At 40.5% G+C, this 20,713-nt stretch overlaps 1 protein-coding gene across 1 annotated transcript; it reads left to right on the top strand.

Annotated features, from left to right (window-relative positions):
• Positions 1–714: 714 nt before the first annotated feature.
• Positions 715–19,564, top strand: MS4A7 (membrane spanning 4-domains A7). Its single transcript, XM_046015767.1, has 7 exons — positions 715–866; positions 1,755–1,896; positions 10,188–10,322; positions 11,714–11,770; positions 13,488–13,694; positions 17,752–17,853; positions 19,250–19,564. The coding sequence occupies exons 1-7, from the start codon at positions 715–717 to the stop codon at positions 19,310–19,312; spliced, it is 858 nt and encodes a 285-aa protein (XP_045871723.1). The 3' UTR covers positions 19,313–19,564.
• Positions 19,565–20,713: the final 1,149 nt, after the last annotated feature.

Below are 20,713 nucleotides of genomic sequence, written 5' to 3'. Positions count from 1 at the left end.
ATGAAGATGAAAGCCTATGTTAGTTAAGGATAGCTGAGCAGAAAGACGGGAAGGAGGAGCTCAAATGTCAAAGAGGACAATGAACTGTGCTCTGGGGAACCTCTGCTGGATAGTCTGTATCCCTTGTTTCTGGAGAAAAGAAATCTCAGTCATCTCTGTTGTAGATCATAGATCTGAGATGCACTTCCATACTTACTAACTTCAGGGTCAGCCTAAACCAGGGAGGGTGGGAAATTGGGAAATTCTTGGACTTCACCATTGAAGCAAGCTTAGCACCATGAGTCATTTGCCGTCTAGAGTGCTAGGACGCTGGAAAGGGCCGAGGATACCCAATTAATACACAAGATTTAGAGTATATGTAGAAAAACTACACTTAGATCCCAGAGATCAATCAAGACATGAAACATACTTTTCTATAAAGGGTGTGGGAGAAGATGTTGGGCAAAGAACACAGATTTTTATGAATTCTAATATATGTGAGACTTTATGCTGGGCACATTACAGACTTATAAAAGTGACTTAATACATGACCAACTCCTCACAGAAATTCTGAAAACCTCTTTATTATCATTTTATATATGAGAAAACTGGTTATTTAACTGATTTCCCCCACAAATTCCTTCTCAGACTCAGAAGAGGTGTGAGAGAAGCCCAATGACCTATGTCTTTCTTTGACAATTTGTTCAAAGCAGGTCACAGAGGAAGGTCTGGACCATGAGGGTTTTCCTCAATGACGACGATGTTGGCCATGAGGATGGAGATGATGACAAAGTGACAGACTGTTGCCCCGATGCACAGCTGACCCAGAAGCCAAGAGACTTGGATTCTAGTCCTACTTCTTCCACTGACATGATGAGTCTTCGGTGGTAGGCTCCCTCAGTAGTATTACCTCCCTTGGAGATGAAAGGACTAGTCCAAATTTCTCTCCAAGATTTTATGAGTCCCTTAAATACCTCTCTCAGGGGACAGCTTTGCCACCTTCAGGAAACTGAGGAAATATGGAGCACATCAGGCTGCCAGCTCTTGGTATGCAGGTCACACTTCCAGAACCATCTTAATCTCTGTCCTTCTGAGCATAGGCTGTTCTCCAAGCAGTCGTAAATGGAATGTTAAGGTGACAACAATGTCCCCTCAATACCCCTACCACCCAGCATGAGAGCTTATATGCAGTCTAGATGGCTGTGCTTCTGACCCCCATCCACTGTATCCTTCCCAAGATGTGCCTGGACTTGCCTGAGCACGAAGTTATTCAGAAGATATGAAGCCAGAGGTAGAGAAGAAAAAAAGCACCCAAAGAAGTGACAGTTGGGCAGCAAGTCTTCAGAGGTTGCTTTCAATTTGCCAAGATCCTGGGAAATGGGAAAATAAATAAATTCTCCCAAATCCAAAATGAATATCATTGTTATCACTAGTTACTGAGTACCTACTTTTTGTAAGCTCTTTGCATCTTTTCTCTTTAGTCTTCCCAACAGCCAACAGTGGAATCCCTATTATCCATCCCTATTCAGTAGACCAAAAACTCGGGCTCAGATAAACTAGATGACTTACCTACAGGGATGGGGGAAATGAATTCTAACTGGGATCATGCAAATCACTAGTCTTCACAAGCTATTTATTCTTACATATTACTTGTATTTTGTGTTAGTTTCCAGTCCTTGAAATCTAGAAAAAGAAAGCAGAGGTACTTTTCATGCATTGACTGTAAGTACACCAAAGCTCATATCTTGTGTAATCATAGCTACTGCTCTGAGAAGGGGGCAGGAAGTCTCAGAGGCTGGAGAGCAGAGGAGCAAGATCATTCTGGAAGGAACGGCGAGTAGGAAGTTCTGGCTGAGAGCTCCCCAGCAGAGAGCTGGCCCACCAACCACCACTTGCAGGACTGGGCTACAAGAACAGGTGGGCACCTTGGTTTGAATCCTGAATTTTGGGGGGAGATGACTGTCCTTGGAATCGCCAGCCAGGAATCAAATTCTTATTCTTTCTTCTGAGTCCCTGCATGACTGGTGAGTTAATTCCCTGCTCTGATGATTAGTTTACCTACTTTCCAAACAAAAGAATTGAGTGAAACAATCTCTTGGTTTCCTTCAAGACTTGAAGTGATGCTTTTCTACAAGTCTCCGCATTTCTTGGCATGTCACTCGGTTTTACATAGAATATGCTCTCAGAAAATACTACACAATTAGACTGGATCCTGCATTAGGACCCCAAGGTTCCATTCTATTTCTGCCATAGAGAAAATTACTGAATGCAGAGCAGTTGTCTTCTAAGCTATGATTTGTCTCCAAAGTGGGGGTTTTAGAACTGTCTGGTAAAGTTGTGGGCCACCCCAAGTTTACCTCCACTTGATGAATGTGGAGGGACCAAGCATCCCTCTTAGACTTTGGAGACAGGGGATGATGGCATCAGTCTGGAGACTCCTATGAAACCACAAAGAATGCTGGCTCTATAGAATTCCCCCTAAAAAGTAGCAATACATGTATGATAGCCTTAAACTCCACAAATCCACTTCTAACTGTTACTCTAAAGAGATAGTTGAATAGATGAGGCACCACAGAAGTGCAAAGATGTTCACTATAGCATTGTTCATAATGGTAAGGAGAGAGAGAGAGAAGGAGGGAGGGAGGGAGAGAGATGAAAACAATCTAAATAACCTTCACTGGTTAAATGAATTTTGAAACATCATTCATTTGGGTACACTGTCTTTTTTATTGTGGTAATATATATATAACACAAGATTTAGCATTTTAACCATTTTTTAAGTGTATCATTCAGTGGTATTTAGTATATCTTTATTCTAATGCAACCATCTCCACAAATGAACTCCAGAACTTTTCATCTTCCCAGAACGAAACTCCGTGCCCATTAAGCACTAACCCACATTTCCCTCTCCTCCCAGCCATGGTATCCAATTGTTCTACTTTCTGTCCTGATGAACTTGAGTACTCTGGCTGCCTCCCAGAAGTGCCATCATACAATATTTGTCCTTTTGTGACTGGCTATTTCACTTCACATACTGTCTCAAGGTTTATCCACATTGTATCATGTGTCAGAATGTACCACTTGGCTCTTAAATTTAGGGTTTTTATCACCTACATTCTTTAGTGTCAGAGATGTCCACAGAATAATGTTGAATGCAGAAAGATTTCTAACCGGCATGGATAGAATGATTCTGTTTATGCAGAACACTGAATGTGTGTAAACACACAAAAAGAAAGAAGAAGGAGAAAATGCAAGAATGTAAAGGATATGTATGCAATGCTTGCTATTGTGTAGAAGTTGGGATTTAAGTAACTTCATTTTCTTCTTCAAAATGTATTTCCTTTTTCATTGTATATGCTATGTTATATACTCTTTCAAACAGAACAATTAAAAAATAATAAAAGAAAATAAGTGTACATGGTATCCAGAGTATGGTAATTGTACCAAGGAGGCCTCCAGGTCCTAGCTTCAGGCCTAGAATTAAGTATATCCTGTAGTCCTTGGGTATGAGGACTGAAAAATACAGGAAGGAATCCTATAGAACTCCTGTAGGAAAGGACCCAGAACTAGAGACTTTTGTTTTTAAAATCCTAAATTGGGGTTTTTTAAATTTTTCTAGGTTTTTGTTGTGGTGATAACACTTAACATGATATCTACTCTCTAACAGATTTTTAAATGTATAATACAGTAGGTCTACCTATAGGCCCAATGCTGTGCAGCAGATGTCTAGAACTTACCTTGCACAACAGACATTTTATACCCATTGTACAGCAACTCCCCATTCCTTCCCTTCCCAGAGCCTGGCAACCACCATTCTAGTCTTTCCTCTGTGAGTCTATTTTAGGTACCTCATGTAAGCTCAGTCACTCAGTATCTGTCATTCTGTGACCAGCTTGTTCCACTTAGCACAGTGTCCTCATGGTCTGCCTTACAAAGGAGGAAATCCTGCAATTTGCGACAAAGTGGCTGAACCCCAAGAGATTGGTGATTAAGACTAGAAAGAGAAAGGGGTCTACTTAACTCTTTGAGCTAGTAAACCACAGGAACTCAGCAGAAGCCAGTTTACCAGGAATATGGGACCAAATGTCCAAGGTCAGAAATGCTCCTATGGCTAATATCCAAAATCTATAAAGAACTTATCAAACTCAACACCCAAGGAACAAATAATCCAATCAAGAAATGGGCAGAAAAAAAAGAAAGAAAGAAATGGGCAGAAGGCATGAACAGACATTTCTGCAAAGAAGATATCCAAATAGCTAATAGACACATAAAAAAATACTAAGCACCACTTGGGTTCAGGGAAATGCAAATCAAAACCACAATGAGATACGACTTCGCACCAGTCAGAATGGCTAAAATTAACCAGTCAGTAAGCAAAAGATGTTGGCGAGGATGTGAAGAAAGGGGAACCCTCCTACACTGTTGGTGGGAATGCAAGCTGGTACAGCCATTCTGGAAAACAGTATGGGGTTCCTCAAAAAGTTAAAAATAGAGCTACTCTATGACTCAGCAACTGCACTACTGGGTATTTACCCCAAAGATACAGATGTAGTGAAAAGAAGAGGCAGCTACACCCCAATGTTCATAGCAGCAATATTCACAATAGTCAAACTATGGAAAGAGCCCAGATCCATTGACAGAAGGATGGATAAAGAAGTTGTGGTACACACACACACACACACACACACACACACACACACAGGAATATTATGCAGCCATCAAAAATGGAAACCTTGCCATGGATTGAACAGGAGGGTATTGTGCTAAGTGAAATAAGTCAATCAGAGAAAGGCAATTATCATGTGATCTCACTGATATGTGGAATTTAAGAAATAAAACAGAGGATCATAGGGGAAGAGAGGAAAAATAAAATAAGATAAAATCATAGAAGGAGAAAAACCATGAAAGACTCTTAATCATAGGAAACAAACTAAGGATCGCTGCAGGGGAGGAGGGTGAAGGGATGGGGTAACTGGGTGATGGGCATTAAGGAGGGCATGTGGTGTAATGAGCATTGGGTATTATATAAGACTGATGAATCACAGGCCTGTACCTCTGAAACCAATAATATATCATGTTAATTCATTAAAAAAAAAAAGAAAAGAAAAGAAATGCTCCAGCGAATATGAATATGAACCTGGAGAGTAGCAGCATAGAAGAGCCGAGGCATTACATTGCCTGGGTTCAAATCTTGCTCCATCATTTGTTATACATATAATCTTATGCAAACAATTTACCCTCTCTAAGCCTCATTTTTTTCTTTTTTTTTTAAATTTAAATTCCAGTTAGTTAACATACAGTGTAATATTAGGTTCAGGTGTATAATTTAGTGATTCAACACTTCCATACAACTGGATGCTCATCACAAATGCCCTCCTTAATCCGCATCACCTGTTAAACCTCCCCATCTCCCCTCTGCTAACCATCAATTTGTTCCTATAGTCAAGAGTTTGTTTCTTGATTTTCCTCTTTTCTCCCCCTATGTTTGTTTGTTTCTTAAATTCCCCATATGAGTGAGATCATATGGTATTTGTCTTTCTCTTACCGACTTACTTGCTTAGCATGATCCTCTCCAGCTCCATCCATGTTGTTGTGAATGGCAAGATTTCATTTTTTGATGGCTGAGTAATATTCCATTGCATAGCATGTCTGTTTCTGTGTGTCTGTGTGTCGTGTGTGTGTGCACACATGTGCAAGTGTGTGTATATGACACCTTCTATATCCATTCATCAGTTGATGGACATTTGGGCTCTTTCCATAATTTGGCTATTGCAGATAATGCTTCTATAAACATTGAGTTGCATGTATCCCTTTGAACTAGTACTTTTGTATCCTTTAGCTGTATACTTAATGGTGCAATTGCTGGGTAGTAGGGAAGCTCTGTTTTCAACTTCTTGAGGAACCTCCATACTGTTTTCCAGAGTGGCTGTGCCAGTTTGCATTCCCACCAACAATGTGAGAGGATTCTTCTTTCTCCACACCCTCACCAACATTGGTTCTTTCCTGTTGTTAATTTTAGGCATTCTGATTGCAGTGAGGTGATATCTCATGATAGTTTTGATTGGTATTTCTCTGTTCACAAATGGTGAGCATCTTTTCATGTGTCTGTTGGCCATCTGTATGTCTTTTTGGAAAAATATCTATCCGTGTCTTCTTAACTGGATTCTTTGTTGTTGTTTAACTGGATTATTTGGTTTTGTTTTTTTTGTTTTTTTGAACTGGATTATTTGTATATTGGGTGTTGTGTTTATAGTTCTTTATATATGTTGAATACTAACCCTTTATCTGATGTGTCATTTGCAAATATATTCTCCCATTCCATAGGCTTCCTTTTAGTTTTATTGGTGGTTTCCTTCACTGTACAGAAGCCTTTTATTTTGATGAAATACCAATAGTTTACTTTTGCTTTTGCTTCCCTTGCCTCAGGTTACATATCTAATAAGAAGTTGTTGTGGCTGATGTCAAAGAGGTTACTGCCTATGTTCTCCTCTAGGATTTTAATGGTTTCCTGCCACACATTTAGGTCTTTCATCTATTTTGAATTTATTTTTGTGTATGGTGTAGGAAAGCAGTCCAGTTTCATTCTTCTGCATGTTGCTGTCCACTATTCCCAATACTATTTGTTGAAGGAACTTTTTCCCATTGGATATTATTTCCTGCTTTATTGAAGATTAGTTGACCATATAGCTGTGGGTTCATTTCTGGGTTTTCTATTCTTTTCTATTGGCCCATGTGTCTATTTTTGTGCCCAGTACCATACTGTCTTGATCATTACAGCTTTGTAATAAAACTTGAAAGTCCAGAATTGTGATGTCTCCAGCTTTGATTTTATTTTTCAAGATTGCTTTGGCTATTTGGGGTCTTTTGTAGTTCCATATAAATTTTAGGATTATTTGTTCTAGCTCTGTGAAAAATGTTGTTGGTATTTTCACAGGGATTGCACTCAATGTGTCAACTGGTTTGGGTAATATAGGCATTTTAACAATATTTGTTCTTTCAACATGAACATAGGATATGTTTCCATTTCTTTGGGTCATCTCTCATCAGAGTTTTATAGTTTTCAGAGTACAAATCTTTTGCCTCTTTGGTTAGGTTTATTCCTAGGTATCTTATGGGTTTTGGTGCAGTTATAAATGGGATCTATTCCTTGATTTCTTTTTATGCTGTTTCATTATTGGTATACAGAAATGCAACAAATTTCTGTACATTGATTTTGTATCCTGCAACTTCACTGAATTCATGTATTAGTTCTAGCAATCTTTTGGTGGAGTCTTTCAGGTTTTCTATGTAGAGTATCATGTCATCTTCAAATAGTGAAAGTTAGACCTCTTCGTTGCTGATCTAGATGCCTTTTATTTCCTTTTGTTGTCTGATTGCTGTGGCAGGGACTTCCAGGGCTATGTTAAATAATAGTGGTCAGAGTGGACAACCCTATCTTGTTCCTGACCATAGAGGAAAATCTAAGACTCATTTTCATACGTGTAGAATTCAAGTAACAGTAGCACCTATCTCTGAGAGTTGTTGTATAAACTAGATAAGACCCTCCACAAAGCTCTTACCAGAGTGCCAGACTAAGTGGATGCTGAGTAAATGTTAGCAATTATTATCATTTTTTAAAGGACTACTGTTTTCTTTTTAAACACTTTATTTATTTTTTTGACAGAGATCACAAGTAGGCAGAGAGGTACTCAGAGAGGGTTGAGGGAAGCAGGCTCCCTGCTGAGCAGAGAGCCCAAGAGGAGATTCTGAGTTTCACAATCAAACAGCAGTCCCTGGGGCACCTGGGTGGCTCAGTGGGTTAATCCTCCGCCTTTAGCTCAGGTCATGATCTCAGGGTAATGGGATTGAGCCCTACATTGGGCCCTCTTGGCTTGTCCTTTTATACTCCTTTACCATTCCCATTTATTTCTCAGATCCTACATTTGCAGTATTTGATACTTCAGTCCTTAATTCAATTTTGTTTCTGTATCTGCTACAATAGTGATCCCATCTGGTAATACAGTTTTTGTTTTTTGGGGTTTGTATTTATTTATTTATTTATTTATTTATTTATTTATTTATTTATTTTCAGCATAACAGAATTCATTGTTTTTGCACCACACCCAGTGCTCCATGCAATACGTGCCCTCCTTAATACCCACAACCTGGCTCCCCCAACTTCCCACACCCCGCCCCTTCAAAACCCTCAGGTTGTTTTTCAGAGTCCATGGTCTCTCATGGTTCATCTCCCCTTCCAGTTTCCCTCAACTCCCTTCTCCTCTCCATCTCCCCATGTCCTCCATATTATTTGTTATGCTCCACAAATAAGTGAAACCATATGATAATTGGCTCTCTCTGCTTGACTTATTTCACTCAGCATCATCTCTTCCAGTCCTGTCCATGTTGATACAAAAGTTGGGTATTCATCCTTTCTGATGGAGGCATAATACTCCATAGTGTATATGGACCACATCTTCCTTATCCATTCGTCGGATGAAGGGCATCTTGGTTCTTTCCACAGTTTGGTGACCATGGCCATTGCTGTTATAAACATTGGGGTACAGATGGCCCTTCTTTTCACTACATCTGTATCTTTGGGGTAAATACCCAGTAGTGCAATTGCACTTAAGATTCATATACCCAACCCCTGGGATATCTCCTAGATATCTCTCCCCTAACCTGTCCCAGACTGAAATCATCATCTTTGTCCCCAAACCCACCCCTCATACAACATTCCCAGCTCAGATCAATGTCAGTTCCATCATTTCAGATGCTCAAGCCAAAACCCTTGGAGGCAACCTTCATTCCTACGTTTCATAATCCACAAACTCTTGGCAAATCTTCATCACACATCTAGGATCCAACTACGTCTTGCTATCTCCATGGTCAACATCTTCTGTCAAGTCAACATCATCTCACATGTGAATTAATGCAACGTCCTCCTTATTGATCTACCTGCTCTGTTTCCTTATGATCTATTCTCAACACAGCAGGTAGAACGATCCTTTAAAAATATAAACTGGATCATGTAATCTCTTCACTCAAAATTATCCACTTCACTTCCCTTTTTACTCAGAATGAAAGGCAACATTCCTCAAATAGCCTACAAAGTCCTACGTGGTTTGCACCCTGCCGCCACTACTTTTTGGACCTTATTTCATGTTACTTTACTCTTAACTCGTTCTATACTTCCCAAGGAACATATCTGTAAAGCACAAAATACATGGCCAGTGGCAGTGATTTGCTTCATTTCCCTGGTGCTGACCCAAAACAGATATTTAATACATATTAATTTTACAAATTTTTGAATTCTCTTGACTTTAGGTTATTTCTCCTATGTTTATACCAACTTCCAGTTGCATGTGCATTAAATAGTGGGTTACAGTGTGGGTTATAGATCAAAGTAATAGGGCTAAAACCTAGCTCTCCCACTTGGCCATTTGTGTGGTTTTGTACAAACTATTTTTAACCTGGTGCCTCATTTTTCTCACACATAAATAAGATGAGAAGAATAATCAGAGTGTAGAAAGTGTTCAACAAATATAGATTGTCATAATTATCACTGATGTCATGAAAATAGTAATTATTATTAAAATCCAATGATGAACAGAATGGATTATGGCACTAGAGACTTTCTGCCTTATCTTATTTCAACTGAAATAAATTTAAATTAAAAAATTGAGTCCTTTATGAACTCTTCCTTAGTAAGTTTGCGTTCTACATCCATCTAGCTGAACTAGTGTCCAGAAAAATTTTCTCCATTTGCTTTTCCTAGAACAATAAGAATAACCAATTGTCAATTATCTTTTTCAAAACAAAGTTAAAGTATACATATGATCACTTCTTGACTTGCTAATTTAATAATCCTATCAGAAGAGAAGAGGTTAGTTATACATGGATTTCTTTCTCTTAGAAAATGCTTGCTGACTCCTTGTAACACATTTTCCCCCTTTTAGTGAATAAAATTAATTAATTAATTAATTAATTAATTAATTGTTAGAGAAAGAGATAGACTGAGCACACATGAGCAGAGTAGGGGGAGCAGAAAGAAAGGGAGAGAGAGAATTTTAAGCAGGCTTAATTGACTGAGCCACCCAGGTGCCCCTTTTTTCCTTTTTAATATGACAAATCATAGCAGATTTTATACTCTTTATAAACACAATTTACATTCAAGGAGTCACTTTCACCTGTTCATGTGTTCTTAAAATTTTCCTTCTTGTCTCTTGTAGGTTATCCAGATCCTGTGTTGCCTGTTGATTTCAAGTTTGGGGGCCATTTTGGTTTCTGCTCCCTACTCTTCCCACTTCCAGCCAATAGTTTCCACCATTTTGATGTCTGGGTATCCATTTGTAGGAGCTCCATGTGTGAGTAGAGTGGGGTCTCCAAGAGACAACATGCTTTCTAAATGCTAAGTAGGTACTAAGTCACTCCATGACTCCCAAGAGGTAAGGATAGAGGAGAAGGCAGCCAGGGCCTCCAACTTTCTCTCTGTCATTGTCCCATGTCACGTTTCTCCAATTCAGAAAGAGCAGCAGAGGGGTTTAATCCCTCCTTCTGTGTCAGCATCCCAGGGAGTGGCTCATTGGGGCAGGACACAAGAGGGTCATACAGTGGACATATCAGTCCAGCATTTCTTACCTGGCCTCACAGCCTACCTCTGGAATAATGGAAGATTTTTCACATTCTTCTTTGGGCTTTTGATAAGGCCATTGGATTTCCTCCAGTTTAAGAATAATCCTTCTGCCAGGTAGGGAGTGAAATGATCATTTTTAAAATAGAATGAGCACCGCTGGTAGATTACACAGCTTGCAGAGAATTAAACTGGCAATGGTAAAATTCACAGGAAGCAAAGACTCTTGTTATCTCTACAGAAGTAATCCTGAGAATTTGGAAAACTTTTTTGCTACCTTCCATCTAATCACTCATGGAGAAGGTCCTAGTTAATCTTTTTCTTTGAAGAGAGCCAGGGCCTAGTCACACCTCCCACAAAGAGCCACTTATTTCCCATGTAGTATCTTGTACAAAAGGAGAAAAAAGCACATGTTCTGGGCAAAGGAACTCTACAAAGGCACCACCACTGTATGGATATAGCCTCTGTGTGAAAACAAACTATGCAGTGAGACAAGGAAGCCGTGCTCCTGCCCCCAGAGCATAATTTGTCCTATATCTCTGTCTGATCAGTAGTTGTGGTTCCCACATTCCCTTATGAAAGGTAGAAATAGGTCATGCTGGACCCTCTTTGTCTGTGACTACCCAACCCCTAAAAGCCACAAGCTTAACCAATGTTTCAGCTACTCCAAACATTCTTCCTCCACCAGCTGGATCTGTAACACCACTGGTCTCAAATACTGACTTTTGGGGCTTCAGGATGACTCTCCACATCTGTCCCTGTAACTCCCCACCTTCCTCAGCTCCTAGTCTAACACAGGTCCCCTACACCAATACTTGAAGCCCTGTGTTTCTGTACATTGTGCCATCAGAGACCCTTTCCTAAGTGCTTCTTTTGGCTGCTCTCACCGTCCTATCCCTTCAAGTCATTGGTCTTTCTCAACCTCCACTCTTCCCACCTTGTAATTCAGCACTACTCTCTTCCCTCCATGTACACCTCCTCTCCAGGCCACCTCAGTTCACAGCGATTTTTGCTAACATAAATCCAGATCCTCTGGATTTCTTGAAAGTCAACATAAGCATTGAGAGTGGATTTCCACATTTCCACAAGACAACTGAACTGATTATTTCTCTCTTTCCTGAGCAGTTTGCCATTACTGGATCCCTCTCAATTATTTCTGGGGAAAAAGCAACTAAGCCCTTTGTAAGTATGAGAACTATCAAATCTCAGCTCATTGGAATAAAGGGAGCTTGACAGTTAATTACTCTAGTTTAGTTTCCATTCAGAGGTTAGGAAAACAAGGCTCTGAGCAAGGGAGAGAACCCAAATTCTCAATGCTAGTCGCCTGGCAGAACCGGGTGTTAACATCAAATTCTGTATCTTCTAGTCCAGTGTTCTTCCCCTACACAATGTCCTCTTGGATCATATTCCAAGCTTGGAGATTTACCTCAGTTGCTTAACTAGTAGATATTTATAAATACACCATGGAGTCTTTATAGTTTGTTATCTTGGCCCTAAATAGGGTAGAGGACCATCCCAGCTGGAACCTAGAGCTCCTTTTTCTGGAAAAACCTGTCTCATAATGAATCAATTTCCCTAAATGGCAAGGTCAGAGGCACAGGAGTGTGGGCTTAGATCCTGCCGTTAGCTCCTCCACCCCCTCAGAAAGAAGAAATCAGCAGACTGTAGCTACTTTCCTGACCAAAGTCAGGAATGTGTGGGTGGAGAATTGATCCTCTCATTGCAACCTTTCCCTTTCCCTTTCCACACACTCACAAAGATGACTCAGGGAAAAGCCACATTCTGATTCAGGAAGATCCAAGGTGTAGTTAGCCATGGATGAGGGAACCTAAGATGGTGTATGAAGCTGGTATGTGTTCCTGGTGCTTGAAGCTAGAATCTAAACCCTGGAATCACTGGACAGAATTTTGAAATGTTTACCCCATTGGATGGAGTCAGAGTTCTGGACTTGGAACCAGGAAACCTACACTCTTGTCCCAGCGCTGTCACTGACCCATCTGTGTGCTCAAAAAATTTCCTCCCTTCTCTGGGTTTCAGTATTCTCATTTATAAAATGTGGAAGATGAACATGTGGATCTCACAGGTGGCTTTCGGGAAAACTATACTTGAGCATGATGTGGACTTCATACATAAGATAAAAGCCAACATGTGGTTTCCATTACCCATGTGGCAGATCTGGGCAAAGGCACTACCCACTCTGTCTGCTCTTCCTTTGGTAACTCAGCACTTGAAGACACATAGTTACCAGGTCCAGGGAGAAGACGGAAGAGCAACCATCCTCCCACCCCACAGTATCCTATAATGATGTTTAAGTAGAAAAGAACATATACTGGGAACCTAGCACAGAATCTAGCACATCAGTATCTTTGCATTCTGTGAGAAACCTTTACTCTAAAATGTAGAACATGACCCAGGAGAGGGTGTGGTCCATATGGTTCTCAGGCCTGACCTACCTATAGTAAGTATTCCAGTTCTCCAGTTTTCTCTTTTATGGGAAGAAAAGGCACAGAGGCCACAAAAGGCCATATTCTAGAACATCTTAAACCAACAGAATGATTCTAAAGCTGTTGAGGAAGCCAAGGAATAGACTGGTAGTGGTTTGAGCAGGGGCACCTCCATCTGCAGAGAGCCAAGGAGCCAGAATCCCTACACTGAAGAAGGAATCATTCATGCATTCATGCACTGCACTCAACAAACATGTGTTAATTATATCGGGTGATAAACTAGATAGTGAAGAGGGATACAGAGGTGAATAAAACACAGTCCGAGCCCCCAGGAGTACACAGATTAGAGAGGAAACAGACTCAAGGAAGCATCACTGTAGGGTAATGGATGGAAGGATAACAGCATCACACGCTGCTTCTGCAGTGAGATCCCAACACAGATTTATCTTTTTCAGGCTGTGAGCAGCCTGACCTCAAGTGCAGTGAGTTCTCTCACTGCTGGAGCTGGCCTCTTCCTCCTTGCTGACGGCCTGGCAGCCCTAGAGACTGCCTCTCGACGGTGTGACTCAGAAAGGGAGTATCTATCCACACTGCCTTATTCGATGCACTATTATTCGATATATGAATTCAAGGGCTGTCTCCCGGACAACATCAGTCTAACAGTAAGTAGCTTCAGACTCAATATCCTGTCATGTGAAATCTCAGCTTCTCTCTTTTGCATGATTTCTGCTTTTGCAGCAGTCTGTATCTTGTTGGTCTGAACTCCTGGAAGCAGATAGGGGAAAAAAATGTGGTTGAGAAAGTCCTATCATCAGACATCATCAGTCAAAATAGGAAATCAAGAAAGGCTGTGGGTTCAAGATATGTCTCGTCTGGCAAGAAAAATAAGCAGAAATAAACTACTGAGACTCCACCCAAAACAAAAAAGCTTCTAGACAGCAAGGGAAAACATCAACAAAAAGAAAAGGCAACCTACTAAATGGGAGAAGATATTTGCAAATGACATCTCCTATAAGGGGATAATATCTAAAATATATAAAAACTTACACAACTCAACACTGGAAAAACAAATAATCCAACTTTAAAAATGGGCAGAAGAGGGGCATCTGGGTGTCTCAGTGGGTTAAAGCCTCTGCCTTTGGCTCAGGTCATGATCTCAGGGTCCTGGGATCGAGCCCCGCATCGGGCGCTCTGCTCAGTGGAGAGCCTGTTTCCCCCTCTCTCTCTGCCTGCCTCTCTGCCTACTTAACTCTGTCAAATAAACAAATAAAATATTTTTTTTAAATGGGCAGAAGACATAAATAGCTATTTTCCCAAAGAAGACACACCAGATGGCAGACAGACACACGAAAAGGCGTTCAACATCACTAATCATCAGGGAAATGCAATTCAAAACTGCAGTGAGGTATCACTCCATGTGTGTCAGAATGGCTGGTATCAGAAAGACAAGAAACAGGTGTTGGTGAGGATGTGGAGAAAAGGGAACAACATGCATCACTGATGAGAATGTGAAATGATGTAGCCACTTGGGAAAACAGTATGAAGTTTCCTTAAAAAATTAAAAATAATAATACCATACGATCCAGTATTTCCACTACTGGGCATTGACCCAAAGAAAACAAAAACGCTGGTTTGAAAAGATACATGCACCCTTGTGTTTACTGCTGCATTACTGACCATAGCCAAGATATGGAAGCAGCCTAAGAGCCAATCCATAGACAAATGGATAAAGAAGAGGTGGTCAGCAGTCCCTCTTACATTAAAAAAAATATTCCTTTCTCAATAGGTTTAGCTCTCAGGGTGCCTCCTTTGTTGAGCAGGCTTCTTTCCCCCTCAACACAGGCAGAAATATCCCTCTTTATTTGAATTTCTTTTGATTTGCGATTAATGTAGCCACAGTAAGTTAGCTATAGAACTTGGACTTAAGCCCAAGCACATAATTACTATACTTTGGCCCAGGAAGGCTAGCAGAGGGAGAAGGGGATGGGAGATGGCCCACCAATGGATTCCACTCCTAGCAAAGATGCCAACATCTCTGGGCAGCGTTTTCTTGCCGAAATTCCCCCCAAGCTGGATGGTCATCACCTGTTTGGTAAAAAATCCTGGCTTAGTCAATCCTTTATCCACAGGTTCATAGTTTTAAAACCACAAGCTCTGGCCTTTTAAGGAGAAAAATTTCTTCTTTTGTGACTCCTCTACCAAGGAACCAGGGAGACAAAGGTAGTATCTCTTCTTCCCTTGGATCTGTCTCACGGATCCCAGAAAATGTGTGCAAGTTTCTGCCCATGTGACCCAGAGGCTGTCAAAAGCAACCCCTCTGAGGAAGTAGAAGGGCTTATAGCTTGAGGAAGTGAAAGGGCACAGAAATGCAACAGGTTAGAAATCAGTGCAAGGAAGCCTGGGAGACAGCATTACCCTGGTGTAAGGCAGACATCAGGCAAAGCTGGGAGGGTGAAGGAGACATCCTCCCTGCCAGGACACTGAGGGTTTAACTCGATGAAAACTACTCTCAATACATCAAACTGTCTCCTGCTCTCAGACGACCAGAGAGCTTCCTGCAAAATCAGAGAAGTTGCAACAGGACTGACCCCAAACACCCATTCTTTCTTTATTAACACAAAGATAACCTAAGCAAAGTGACACATCAAAACATTTAAAATATAAACCTGAGGTTGGAAGAAGGAAGGAAGGGAGCATGGAAAGAAGGGGAAAAAATCAAGGAAGAAAGGCATCTTATGGTCCAGGAGCTAAGAAGGATGCTGCAGCCAGGTAATCAAACAAGAGCTGGGACCAAAAAACCAGAGAATTCTGGATGGGAACACAGGGGTTACAAGCTGGGGTAATGGCATTTTAATGCCCATGACAAATCTGAAGTTCTTCAGGACCACACTGAGTGTCCTGCAAAGACGTTAAAAGCAGAGACTGATGGGGGGGTAGGGGGATAGGAGAAGAGTAAATGAAACAAGATGGGATTGGGAGGGAGACAAACCATAAATGACTCTTAATCTCACAAAACAAACTGGGGGTTGCTGGGGGGAGGTGGGATTGGGAGAGGGGGAGCGGGCTATGGACATTGGGGAGGGGAGGCGAACCATAAGAGACTATGGACTCTGAGAAACAACCTGAGGGTTTTGAAGGGTCAGGGGTGGGAGGTTGGGGGAACAGGTGGTGGGTAATGGGGAGGGCACGTTTTGCATGGAGCACTGGGTGTTGTGCAAAAAGAATGAATACTGTTACACTGAAAAAATAAATAAAATGAAAAAAAAGGAAAAAAAAAAAAAAAAAGCAAAGCTGAGACCAAAAGACGAAGACATGAGGTTATTACTTTTCATACTGGACTACCAAAAATACTGTAGGACTTCTGTTAATGTGATATTTGGAAAGTACGCACACTACTAATTAAAATTATTCTCTCATCTAACTGAAAAAAAAAAAAAGCAGAGACTGAATATTTACTGTATTTTTGAAAATAGGACAAGGAAAACCCTGCCCAGCATCCCAGGAAGCATTAAGAAAGTCTGCCATAAAGGATGCTAGGGTGGGGGCGCCTGGGTGGCTCAGTGGATTAAGCCGCTGCCTTCGGCTCAGGTCATGATCTCAGGGTCCTGGGATCGAGCCCCGCATCGGGCTCTCTGTTCTGCAGGGAGCCTGCTTCCTCCTCTCTCTCTGCCTGCTTCTCTGCCTACTTGTGATCGCTGCCTGTCAAATAAATAAATAAAATCTTTAAAAAAAAAAAAAGGATGCTAGGGTGAAGTCATCTCACCAAGCCAGGGGCAGGAATGGACGGTATCCAAATCCAAAATTACATATAATATAAAGGAACCTCGAATACAAGGATTAACTTAAAAACTTCCTGGGTCTGTGGAACTCCTGAGGTTCTATCAGAATCAAACCTAAAATTCCCACTAGGGATTCATCCATAAACCCAACCACTGGGTCTCCATATATTAAAAAATTCCCCCTACCCACCCATATGCTAACATCACCTAAGAGTGAAAATGTTTTGAAAACGTAGGAAAAATGGGGAACAGCAGGAAATGGAACAAATATGAAAGTTAGCTCAAGTTAGCTCAAGAATTGGAGGTTATATACTAATTTGGAAGATTATAATGAAAATGTGTTTTAAATGATTAAAGGCATAAAAAAGGAACAAAAATCAAAATAAAAGAACATGATGGTATAAAAAAGGAACAAGTAGATTTGAAAAAGAACTGAACCGTATGATTAGAAGGGGCAAATTATAATCTTTGAAATTAAAAATTTAGTGTATCAGTTAAACTGTAACTCAATATACCCAAAGAAATAGTGAGATTGAAATTTAGGTCTGATTTAATTTAATTTAATTTAATTTAAGCACACCGCATTGCAATAGAAATCTGAAAAATACGAGTGACAGGCTAACAGAAGGACACAGCGAAGCAAAAACGGTCATATCTAACATGAGCTCCAGGAGGATGGCCAAGGAGAGCAGAAATATACAAAGATAAATTACCAGCAAAATTTCAGAATTAAAAAAAAAAATGAGATTTCAGGTGGAAGGTATGAACGGAGACTGTTCCTAGATAAATAAAAACAAATCCACACTAGAAACATCATAACAAAGATAAACATAAAAAAACTAGAGATAAAGGAAGGGTTACTCTTACTGCTGCTCCCCTTTCTGTCCACTGCTAGAGCTTTCAAGCCCCAGGCACCAACCATCCCTGGCTTGATTCACAGGGGGTGCTGGTGGTGATGTTGGTCTTCACTGTGCTGGAGCTCTTACTGGCTACATATGCTTCCGTCCTTTGGTGGAAAGAGGTGTACTCCAACAACCGTGGGGTGAGTACTCTGGTATGTCACATGAAGCTTGCTTGGTCCCAACATTCGAGCTGTGATGATCCAGGTTGAGAAAGTGTCAGAAAGAGGAGTCGGTTGTTGGTCCTGAGGTTTGTGTAAAAGACGACTTTCACAGTGAGGAGAGAGTTCTAAGAATGGGTTCCCCTTCATGATGACACTGGTATCTGAGATTATTAGTGGGTGACTTCTGGCCAGCAAGTCAGTTAGAGAACCACTTAATATGATGTTGAAATGGCTTTAGAAATCATCTGCCCCGGCATGGCTGGGCGGCTCAGTCAGTTAAGTGTCCACTTTTGGCTCAGATCATGATCTCGGGGTCCTGGAATTGAGCCCCGCATCAGGCTCCCTGCTCAGCAGGGAGTCTGTTTCTCCCTCTCTTTCTCCGGTGCACTTACCCCCAACTTGCGCTCTCTTTTTCTCTCTCAAATGAATAAATAAAATGTGAAGAAAAAAAAAAACAGAAATCACGGGCCCCCAGTCCTTATGAAAGAACTGAGGGTTGGATAAAATCACATGGAGAATGAGTGATCCAGACAAACTAGCTGAGAATGAAATCTGGCATTTCCTCCTTCTTGTCACAGACACAGCCACTTGCCTTGGTAGAGTCTTCATGGCTCCATTCTCTTGCTATGTGATAAGATCTTACTAGGGCATCTCTGTTCTGTTTATGCTTTTCTGTGTTCTTCCTTATCCCCTCTTAGGGCGTGACATTACAATTTAAAAATCTTCGCTTTTCCTCTAAAAGCCATAATTTTTAAAAAGATTTTATTTATTTATTTGACAGACAGAGATCACAAGTAGGCAGAGAGGCAGGCAGAGAGAGAGAGGAGAAAGCAGGCTCCCTGTTGATCAAAGAGCCCGATGCAGAACTTCATCCCAGGACCCTGGGATCATGACCTGAGCCAAAGGCAGAGGCTTAACACACTGAGCCACCCAGGTGCCCAAAGCCATAATTTTTTTTTTTTAAAAAGGAAATTATTTAAAGGGACAGAATAATGATTCAATTATGGTCTTAAATGGTAATATGATTAGCAGATTGAAGAATGGAATTTGTTTGAAACTAATATTGATGCAATCATATATTTTGGTAAAGTTGGAAAGGCTACTACTGTACAACATGTGGGGGGAAATGCATTCTAAATATGGATCAAAGAAAGCCTCCAAAATCTGGTTTTAGTAACTACTACTATTAGACTGATGATTCACAGACCTGTACCCTTGAAACAATACATTATATGTTAATTAAAATAATAATGACAATATTATTATTATTCACAGACCTGTACTCCTGAAGCAAATAATACATTTTATGTTAGTTAAAATAATAATAATAATTTTAAAATAATAATAATAAAATAATACACTTTCTCTTTTCTAGAGCACATTTTCCTTGCCAAGGTCATATTCAACATGTCAAAAAGCTCTTCAAGGTCATGTATGAAAGTAACACTTCAGAAGAAAAAGGAGAAATCCAGCACTCCTGGCAAAGCGTGATCAGAATTTCCTGAAATTTCAGCTACTACAGACGCTGAAAGAAACTTTCAAAAAACAGCTTTTGTGTTGCACTTGCTCAGTGGGAGCGATTTCATTGCTCTTGAAAATAATCTCTCAAAAGCCCAGGTGGGTAAGCTGAACAGAAAGTGATTCACCTACCCATGAATAAGAAGAGAAAATGTGCACTCTTGTGCTAGTGTGAAGCAGCCGAGTCACGTGGCTTTGCAGGCTCTGAGCCTGTATTATTTTCACACTATGTTGCTTAAACACTGGATATTAGGGACTGCAAGAACTTTTAAATTAGAAGTACTTTAAAAAGATATGGCTCCATTTCTGCCAATTGAAGTGCATTTCTGCCAACTAAATGTGGCTCAATATTCTGTCTCATTTTATTATTCTTAAATATGTGGCTTCAAAGATTATAATTTATCATAATGCTCTTCCCAATTTAAGTTCTAGACCAAATAAGAAATTAGCCATATAGAATGAATATATACTTTATTACTGTATTGGAATAAACAATAAACAACATGACCTACCCAATAAAGAGGGTCCCAATATTGTCCCCTGGATCTAGGCCTTGGGTCCTATCCCAAGACAAGGATGCAGCAGAAATGCATACACACGTTTTCCAAATGACATGTACAAAAATGGTCATAGAGTCAATATGCATAACTGCCTCCAAAAGGAAACTATCCAAATGACTATAAACCATGAAAGAGAGAAATAAAAATTGTAGTATATTCATACAATGGAGTATTAAACAGTAATGTGAAAGGGCAGGCTATAATTACATGCAGCCATATAGATAAATCCCACAAACACAGTGTTCAGGGGGGAAGGGCCATTTATAAAAGAATACATACTGTATATGCATAAAGTTTAAACACAAGCTGAATTAGCAGGTGGTGTTAGAAGCAGGATCGTGGTTACCCTTGGGGGGTAGATAGTGACAGGAAGGGAACCCAGAGGGTCTATGGGCTTGCAGAAATGTTCTTTTCCTTGATCTGGATGCTGGTGTCATACATAGGTGACTTGTGTTCTCTTGCTTCTATGTTATAATTGAATAAAAGTGTTTTTGAAAAAGTTACTTTTGACCCTTTGGCCTGTCTAGTTATTAAGCCCCCTCACTTCTCCATGGTCAATTTCCTTTGAAACATCATCTTCCAAAAACCAAGGAGTTGTCTTTGGCTCTTCCATTTTTTTCATACACTATATCCAGTCTATCATTAAAACTTCAAAAAGTATTGATTCTGATTACTTCTCACCATCTCATGAGTCCTCTGGCTCATCATCTCCCACAGGCTTTACTGCAATGGGCAACTAGCTGGGTACCCACACCACTTGG

The sequence above is a fragment of the Meles meles genome, chromosome 8 (assembly GCF_922984935.1).
Source record: "Meles meles chromosome 8, mMelMel3.1 paternal haplotype, whole genome shotgun sequence".
NCBI lineage: Eukaryota > Metazoa > Chordata > Mammalia > Carnivora > Mustelidae > Meles > Meles meles.
This window is presented reverse-complemented; position numbering and strand designations above follow the sequence as displayed.

What these genes read in the sequence shown, in the direction of transcription:
- MS4A7 (XM_046015767.1), top strand. Translation starts at nt 715, where the DNA reads ATGAGGGTTTTCCTCAATGACGACGATGTTGGCCATGAGGATGGAGAT. An exon ending in GACATGATGAGTCTTCGGTG is followed by an intron (nt 867 to 1,754) that starts GTAGGCTCCCTC and finishes TGCTCTGAGAAG; the next exon opens with GGGGCAGGAAGTCTCAGAGG. An exon ending in TGTACTCCAACAACCGTGGG is followed by an intron (nt 17,854 to 19,249) that starts GTGAGTACTCTG and finishes TCTCTTTTCTAG; the next exon opens with AGCACATTTTCCTTGCCAAG.